Source organism: Pyxicephalus adspersus, chromosome 2 (genome assembly GCF_032062135.1).
Source record: "Pyxicephalus adspersus chromosome 2, UCB_Pads_2.0, whole genome shotgun sequence".
Lineage (NCBI taxonomy): Eukaryota > Metazoa > Chordata > Amphibia > Anura > Pyxicephalidae > Pyxicephalus > Pyxicephalus adspersus.
This window is the reverse complement of record NC_092859.1, coordinates 112,696,941-112,706,086: the sequence shown is the minus strand read 5'-3', so window position 1 is coordinate 112,706,086 and position 9,146 is coordinate 112,696,941. Positions and strand designations below refer to the sequence as shown.

The window sequence follows — 9,146 nt, the reverse complement described above, 5'->3', positions numbered from 1 at the left end:
GCTACATTTAATATATAAAATGCAAAACATTGGTGTAAATAAAGATTGATAACATGCTGTGTTAACATTTGTTGTTGGTAAAATCATCTATTCCGATTCCTGTATCACAAGAACTTTTTTGTGGAGCTGTGTAATGAAGATTAAAACACACACACAAGTGAAATCACTATATGTTCCTTGATACATGTATTATAACATCTTTGGCAACAAAAAAATGTTTTCGAAAATTTGATTTCTCTAAAGCAAAACTGTAACAGAATGCGGAGCAATCCAAATTGCTTTGGAACATTTTTTTTAACATTTATACTATTGTGTGATGAGATGACTATATATAAAGTGCTATATGATATATGAATATGATATGATATATATGATTATACATAATATAAATTAGTTTGCAGTGTTATAACCAAAAAAAAGGATTAAAACAACAACTGCAGCACATCAAACAATAAATAAACAAATTTCCCAAATTAGTATACTAAAACATAAAGGTTTAGCTCACAATGAACTGAAATAACTTGTTATCTTTCACTTGCACTAGCTGTTTAATAAAGGATGTATATTTGCTGTGAGTTTTAGATACACATTAGATTTGACATTTGATAATGCTGATTGCACAACCACAAACATATGCTAAAATTTCAACATCAGCTAATATTTCATTTCATATATGATGTCCTATTTCTTGATTTTGTTAAGCTTTAAGTAACAATATCTATATATATTGGTATGATAAGAGTTACATTTTTTAAATAAAGGGACGATTACCCCACCATTATATAATATTTACCTTGATTTATTTGTGTCATCAGCTAACCAAGGAATTTCCCCTACTACTTGTTTATTATGGGATCACTTAAAAAGTGATCACCTCTATCTGCACACAGAAGTTTGAGGAATAAAGGGCTTTGCTGCTCTTAGTTATATGATTTCTGCAGCGGAGAATTAGTTTATCTGGGAACATACCATATAAATTGTGGATATGATCTTACAAGTACCCCAATTACAAGATCTTCAATGGCTGCATACTTTTCAGCCAAACACTTAGAATTTTTAAAAGAAGGTCATGAATGGCTGTCAGTATGTTACTTATAGACCAGACAGAGCACCTTTCTACAGGTTAAAGATTTATATTTTTCAAGAAAATAAGCTTCAAATAAAAAAAATATATGCTTCTCCATAACAGATTGTACCAGCATGGCACATGGCGTGCAGCAGCATGGTATTACAGTGGTATATATAGCAAGCATATAGCCCTACGCCATGATGATAACAGCTCACATACCATTAAGTACTGAGATACACTTTCAAAACAGGGGTACATCTCTTTTTAAAGCAAGGGGTTTCAAATATTATAATATTCTTAGGGCTGTGCAGTATGTCCCATTACTGATGAGAATGTGTTGGCAAAATGGGAATTATGTCTGCAGCTACTGCTTGCACTCCATGGGATCAAATTAGTAGCTAACGATCAAACAGGAAAATGTGCACTTGGGATCTTTTTATTCAATGTTTTGTCTTTAAGGTATATTGAAGAAATAAAAGTTTGAAGGTTGTCTACAAAAATGTGTATTATTTTGTTATTGTAAGAAATGACAAAATAATTGCTGAATTATGAAGACAAAATATTTATTATGAAGGCAAAGGGTAAATAAAATGCTCTAGTTCACAATGAGTATATAGATGCAATGGGTATGCACAATGAGTATATAGATGCAATGGGTATGCACAATGAGTATATAGATGCAATGGGTATGCACAATGGGTATATAGATGCAATGGGTATGTACAATGGGTGAATAGTTGCAATGGGTATGTACAATGGGTGAATAGTTCCAATGGGTATGCGCATTGGGTATATAGATGCAATGGGTATGCACAATGGGTATATTGAAGCTGACAAAATAACATTTTGATGTAGGGGAGGATACCAACAAAATGAGACTAGTGAGACTAGTATACAGTAAAAAGATTAAACAATGAAATAGAAAAAAGAGACATAAAGTATAACATATAACATAATAACATATAAACTATATAAGAACAATGGAAAAACAGACCCAGGACAATATATCAGATATATACGGTCACTGCAAACTCCTAATTGTGTGATTGGCTCATTGCCTTACCAAGTTGTTTGCTATGAGTCAAGTCAAATTACAGGCATTCTCTGTGACAGCAGTTTCATTTTTGGTGGTTCCTCTTCACATAAAGCGATGCGGACACTGCAACTTTTCTTATTAAAAACTGAGGTTTCTCAAATGTTTAATACGAAGGCAAAGTTTCTCATTTAGAGATTAGTTTGAGAAAGGTCATGGTAAGGCAAAAAGCAATTTCTTCTAAACAGGGGAAGAATGTTTGCCATCAGTAACTGGCATCATATTCTGAAACTGAATAGGGAACACCATCATGTAAACTCAGTCCTAAGCTATGCATAGATGCTAGGTTTTCATCACCCAAGATGTACATTGATGATTGTCTCAGGCAAAGATGTAGCATCATAAATGATCTGTCCTGTTGGACAACCCAAAGCCAACAGCTTTACTATGAAGAAGAATGCAGAAAGGTGCTGATCACTTACCATTATTTCCAGCAACGTTTATTGCAAGTTTGTACATTACAGATATTACATGTTGGCCCTGACAATGGGCTACCTAATTTACTAAGCAAGTTTTAGAACCACCTCCCAATTTCTGTTTCCAATAACAAAATATACCTGATATATTTAAATGATATTAGAGTAATCAAACACTTGACATTTGTACTTCTCTTCCTCCTTTCCATATATATTTATTGAGAAGATGACACCATGTCAAACTTTGTTGGTATTCTTCAGGCAAAGATACAAATTACAATGAAGTGGCATACCACGTACTGTTATATTCAAGTTTAAAGCCTGATAAAATATTAGCAAACACAAAGCCAAGAATATTCACTTGTGTTTTAAAGAAAGATACAACCTACTTTTACATAATTCATAATTTTTTTATAAGCATACTAAATAGAGAAACATTTAACAAAACATGATGCACTCTCCAAAAAAATGAAGATTAAGCTATGAATGTCTTTACTTCATCAGGGGAAACTTTTATAAATGTGATTTTTAACTTTACCGTAATTGATAACATCATTTGGTTTTATTGTATGAGTTAGTTCAAGGAATTCATTCGCACAATGAACAAGAGTCACAATTTGAGTAAGAACAGAGTGCTGGAAAATGAAAGTAGTGTGTCTCAGTTGGAATGGATATCTCAAAGCAGATGATAACCACTTCCTATATGAACAACCTTTGGTGTTTGAGTGTGTGATTTCCTGACTATTAGGACAGTACTTGTGCATGATATGTCACATCTTGTTATTCAGATTGTTGGCAAGAGAATCTTCACATGTCTTCACATTCTAAAGCATTTTTTATGATTCCTGAATGATTTTCCCCAGATAATGTACATTATGAGAATCAATCTGTAGGATGGATCATTACCTGACTACGCTGGGACTGATGATATCACTGGTTAATGCTGTAGTGTGTACAGGTAAGAATATATATGACTTAACAGAATAAAGCAAGAATCAATTTTACAAACCTAGCAATCAAAAATGTAAAGAAACTTTTTTTTAAAAAAAACATTTAAAATGTTACGGAATTGTCCTTTTGATTATAACAAATCATAAATCAGTGATGATGTGAAGGAACTCAAATAAGTCATCCAATTTACAGGTTGAGCACTGGGCATGTTCACCTGATCGTAATCATATTGTTTATCACGTTTATAGGTTGGGGGTAGAGTGACATGTATATTCACCTGATCGTGATCATATTGTTTATCACGTTTATAGGTTGGCGGTAGAGTGACATGTATATTCACCTGATTTTAATGATTTTATTAATCATGTTTATAGGTTGGAGATAGGGTGACATGTATATTCACCTGATTGTAATTATTTTATTAATCACGTTTATAGGTTGGAGGTAGGGTGACATTTATATTCACCTGATTGTAACGATTTTATTAATCACGTTTATAGGTTGGAGGTAGAGAGACTTGTATATTCACCTGATTGTAATAATTTTATTAATCACTTTATAGGTTGGAGGTACTCTGACATGTATATTCATCTGATTGTAATGATTTTATTAATCCCGTTTATAGGTTGGAGGTAGAGTGACATGTATATTCACCTGATTGAAATGATATTGCTTATCACGTTTGTACGTTGGAGGGAGAGTGTCATGTATATTCACCTGATTAGAATCATATTACTTATCATAAATTTAGGTTGTAGATAGGGGGCTGCACATGTTTACCTGATTGTAATCATATTGTTTATTCCATTTATAGATTGTGTGTAAATGATCACATATGTTCACCTGACTCTAATGATATTGTTTATCACCGTATTACAAGCAGGTGATTCCAGCATGTTTATAGTATTTAAGGTATCCCAAGAGCACTAAGTATATTTAGGATAGTTTCTCTTGAAATTTTATGAAAGAAAGGTAACTGAAATAAACTAAAATACAAGTCGACTATCTGTGCAATTAAAATCAAAGTACCAGAAGTTTTTAGTGCTAATCACGTGAAGTAAACAATGAATGTTCCGCATAATAATTTATAAGAATACTGCAATCTTTCTGTCTCCCTTTTCCAGCCTGTACTACGAAAATACGGCGCCTGCCACTGTTTATTTCCTTCTCCGAATACTTGTTTCCTGGCTGTCTCTGACATACAATAACTTCATTGTAGTAATACTGTATGTGGCAGATTACCTTCTTTGTAAACTGCTCATTATTCATAAACAAAAAGACTTTTTTTTGTGCTTACATTTAGTTAAGGTAGTTTTTCATACAGTCATGTGAAAAACTTAATACAACTCATCTGTTACATTTCTAGTACATCTGAACAAGCAAAATTAGCTCTTCATTCAAAGAGTACCAGCAGGTAGATGTGATATAGCTCACCACACAGGGAATTTACATGGTGTGTCCATTCTCATAAAATGCCCCATTGTCATGTGAAAAAAAGAACATTCCTACATTAAAATCCTAATTTAAATCTGGTTCTCTCTATTAGGTATCAATATTGAGAACCTCCTTGGGTAGGATGCTGCTGGAACCTCTTTATTTAAACGTCAGGTACCCTACGGTTTGGTGTTCTTTTTGATAAATAAATAAATAAATATATATATATATATATATATATATAATGTCATTATGCCAAGATTAAAATAGCTAAGACCCTCAGAAAATAGGTTGTGGATCAGTCTGGCAAAGGATTTAAAAAGATAAACAAATTATTTTTAATCACTATTACTGGATTTTAAATGATTGCTTTGTTGTTTTCAGGCAAAATATGCTTATAAGCTAAAAATAAAGTCTCCAAGACCCCCAAAATTTCATTGCATGATTTAAAGATAGCCCTTGTAACAGATGGAGTCAAAGTGCATGTATCCAGAATTATAAAGAGATTGCATCAATTTAACCTGCAAGGGAGGCGTGCCAGGAAAATTAACTTTCCTATCCAAAAAGAACATTAGAGCATGATTCAGATTGCTGCTGGATATATAAAATAGACCAGGACTTTTAAACTAATATCTTGTGAACTAATGAATTACAGACATAATTGTTTGGCTATTGTAACAATAAATATGTTTGGTACAAATGGAAGACAGCAGTTCAGAAGAACCTGATATCATCTATTAAGCATGGCGGTGGAATTGTTTTATTATTTATGATTGGTTTGCTTCTTCATGAGTTTGGCAACTTACAGTACTGATTCTGTGGTCTTATAGGAAACCCACAAACATCTTGTCAGAGACTGGTTAGCAGCTTTGCAATACTGTATAGCATGGACCAGGTCCATTGAAATTAGCAAAAATTGTTTGTCCAGTTTGTGGCAACATTTATCCCACAAACCCAAATGATAATTACAGAAATGACAGACCTAGCAAACCAGCTTACAATTAGAATAAAGAATTGACAGCTACAATTTTCAAAAAACTCTATCTATATTTTGCCTGTTAGTGCATGGTGACTATTGTTTCCTTATAGCGAACATGTCTTGCCAATGATCATTATACAAGACCCCTCCCCCTTTTTTATTGCTTTTAAGTAGCTTCATAATGTACCTATGCACAAAGAAGAAGATAAGGTTAGTAATCTTACCTTGACCTCCTGCCTGCATGGTGCCTAGGTGAGGGCGACATCACTGTTTTTTTGACAAGGTGCAGGGAATGTTGAGGATCCAAAATCTTGGGAGAAGATGCCTTTTGCTGGAGCATCATCTTGATGCTTGTTGATATTTGTGGTAGTAATCTCACTTTCTAGGAATCTCACTGGAATGATCCTGATTTTAACCACCATAATCTTAAAAGCATTATAAGAGCAAAAAAGCCATCCCTGAGCCCTCTAGCTGCCTTGATTGTTCAGTTTTGCCTTCGCGGATCACAACAAATACTAAAGAGTTAATTACAGATAGCGTGTAAGAACTTAAAAGCTTGTGCTGGTTTTTAACATTTGAGAGCCTATTGGGATCTACTCGGCACAGAAAATGGCAGTAATTGTGGAAAAAAAAATGTTTCCAATTTTTAAAAATGCAGTATGCAGGGATGGCTTCTGTTTACACTACTTTTACCTAATGGCGGCTAGAAACAACATGTTGCAATCATTAACTGCTGCCAAATTCCACAGCCTGCCCAAAGTGGTTCTCAACCACTCTCATTCCATCGAATGGGAGCAGTTGGGAGTGCTGTTGAGCCTGTGGAAGAGAGCTTCAGTCAATGGCAGTTTAAAATTACCCCTAGAGAGATTGAAAATTTGAATGGTATAAAGACTTTAGCATTGGTGGGAATGTCAGGGAAAATATAAGTAAATGAAAGATGTTTATCCAGAGAAGGGGATCCCTCTTCTGAATAATATTATAAGGTAAGAAACAGGAAATTTGATACAGTCAATAAAGTCATCTAAATTATTTTTGGGGTATTAGATTAAAAGAAACAACAAAGCCATGCAGAGGATGTGCGGTGTATGTTGGTAAATGGCAAAGTGAAAAAGGTGAAAGTACTGTATATGTGGGACTACAAGTATCAGGGAGGGTTAAGGCAGGACACAAAACACTCAGGCACTGCTTAAAAAAAAGGTAGTACTTTTTTTTTATTCGATGCATACAATGGTCCAAAACAGCAACAGTTCCAGCAGCAAGATAACACTACACGACTCGGTGTACCCCAGGGAGTGCCCATTTTCATATAAATTAACTGGCAAGAGTCAGGCAGGGAGAAGCTGGTATTTCTTTACGCGTATCCAGAAAATGTCAGGGGAAGCAGATGCTGGCCGGGCATCTGTCAGCGTGTGTGGCTAGAGGGTGGGACCATTGGGCTAGTAGGTGGGAAATTTAAAAAACTAAGTATTTTTAAATGTACCACTTTTACATTTTAAAATATTCATACCGCCAGGGAGGTTAAAAAGGAAGAGCCAGCATAGTTAGAATTTGCAAAGGTCGATGTTTAGGAAGCTCGCATTCAGACATTATTTGAGGCATCCATTGCTGAACTCTTGAAAATGCTAGTTGCTGGTCTATAGTAAATCTCACAGATAAAGTTTAAACTTCTGCATGCTTTTTGGGGTCAGTAACTCAAGACATTGGATCATCATCACAGCCAGAAACTTGCATTTTCAGAAGTAAAAGTTAGTAAGGTCTACAAAGTGGCGGTCTACAAAGTCCTTTACAAGTTTCTTTTGAGTAGCAGTAGCGGTGTCATACCTGTGAATGAGAGGATGTGGTGAGGTCGCATAGAGATTGATGATAATGAGTCAGAATATTTGGTTCTGATACAAAATATAACTCTCATCAGTCACCTTACAATCTACAAATAAAAAACCTAGATAATGAAGTAGAGAAAAGGGTTGAGGGGTGAGTGTGACCTATCAAAAGTATTTCCAAACTGGTATTTTCCAAACTCTGCAACTTCACCCACTTTGACAACTCGCCGTTTCCTCTTTCTGATCACAACTTAAGCACCTTCAATCTATCTAATTATTATCCCCTTTGCCACATCCCAGACCAGGTCAATTGCAGAGAAATCTCCATAACCTTGACCACAATCTATTCTCAAACTGCCTTATGTCCCCAACCCCCACTGATTAAAGTGCGAAATTCCCTGATGTCTCAAAATGCCATTAGGTTATGAAGATGCCATACTATTCAAGATTGTGAATTTTTCAATCTTCAATCCAAGATTCATGTATAAATAACTCCATGTATATATACCTTTATGCCTTGAATCAGTGTATATTCATGAAGATTATCTTATACCTTTTGATTGAGAAAGCCTGTTCACAACCACATGGCACTTAATGACATTGAAAGACATCAGGGAATTTGGCACTTGAATCATTTTGTGTGCATTAATTACTATCGGTCTTAGGAAGCAGTTTTTCCACAAAACGGTTCACCATGTTGAAATTTGGTGAAAAGATTTTCTTTGCAAGAACCATCCTGGAACAATGTTTCGAGTATTTGTAAAAATGCCTATTGGCCTATTACAGTTTTATCTTTAGTGGATTGTTATGTTTTTTTAAATATTTGTGGAATAATTATTAAAATGATGTATAATCTTTTTTAAAAACTTGTTTGTTTTTAGTATAGGAAACAATTCGGACATTTTTTGTTCCAAAACTACTTTTTTGAAAATTGGGGCATATTTCTGTAGTTAGTTCTCCTAGATCTTTCCTCCACTTTTGACACTGTTGATCACCCCCTTCTAATACAAATCATGCGCTCCATTGGTATCAGTCACACAGCTCTCTCTTGGTTTGCTTCCTATCTGTCTGACCGCTCTTTTCAGGTTTCTTTCAATATTAAATCATCCTCTCCCACTCTCCAACCTGTTGGTGTTCCCCAAGGGTCAGTCCTTGGACCGGTTCTCTTTTCTCTGTAAATTTCCTCTCTCGGTAGTCTCATATCCTCTTTTGGCTTACAGTACCATCTGTATGCTGATGACACTCAAATCTATCTGTCCACCCCTGACCTGTCTCCCTCAGTCCTGGATAAGGTCTCATGCTGCCTGTTAGCCATCTCATCATGGATGTCTGACCGATTTCTGAAACTCAACCTGGATAAAACAGAACTCAACATCATCCCCCC

The 9,146-nt window shown here is 35.0% G+C and overlaps 1 protein-coding gene across 2 annotated transcripts in view; it reads left to right on the top strand.

Annotated features, from left to right (window-relative positions):
- The first annotated feature begins 3,350 nt into the window (after positions 1-3,350).
- LOC140322145 (uncharacterized) overlaps positions 3,351-9,146 on the top strand; it is a 17,815-nt gene continuing 12,019 nt past the window's right edge. For both annotated transcript variants that reach the window (XM_072398760.1, XM_072398759.1), the window contains exon 1: positions 3,351-3,536. In XM_072398760.1, coding sequence (XP_072254861.1) covers positions 3,473-3,536 — 64 coding nt within the window. In that variant the 5' untranslated portion in view covers positions 3,351-3,472. The remainder of the gene's footprint in view (positions 3,537-9,146) is intronic.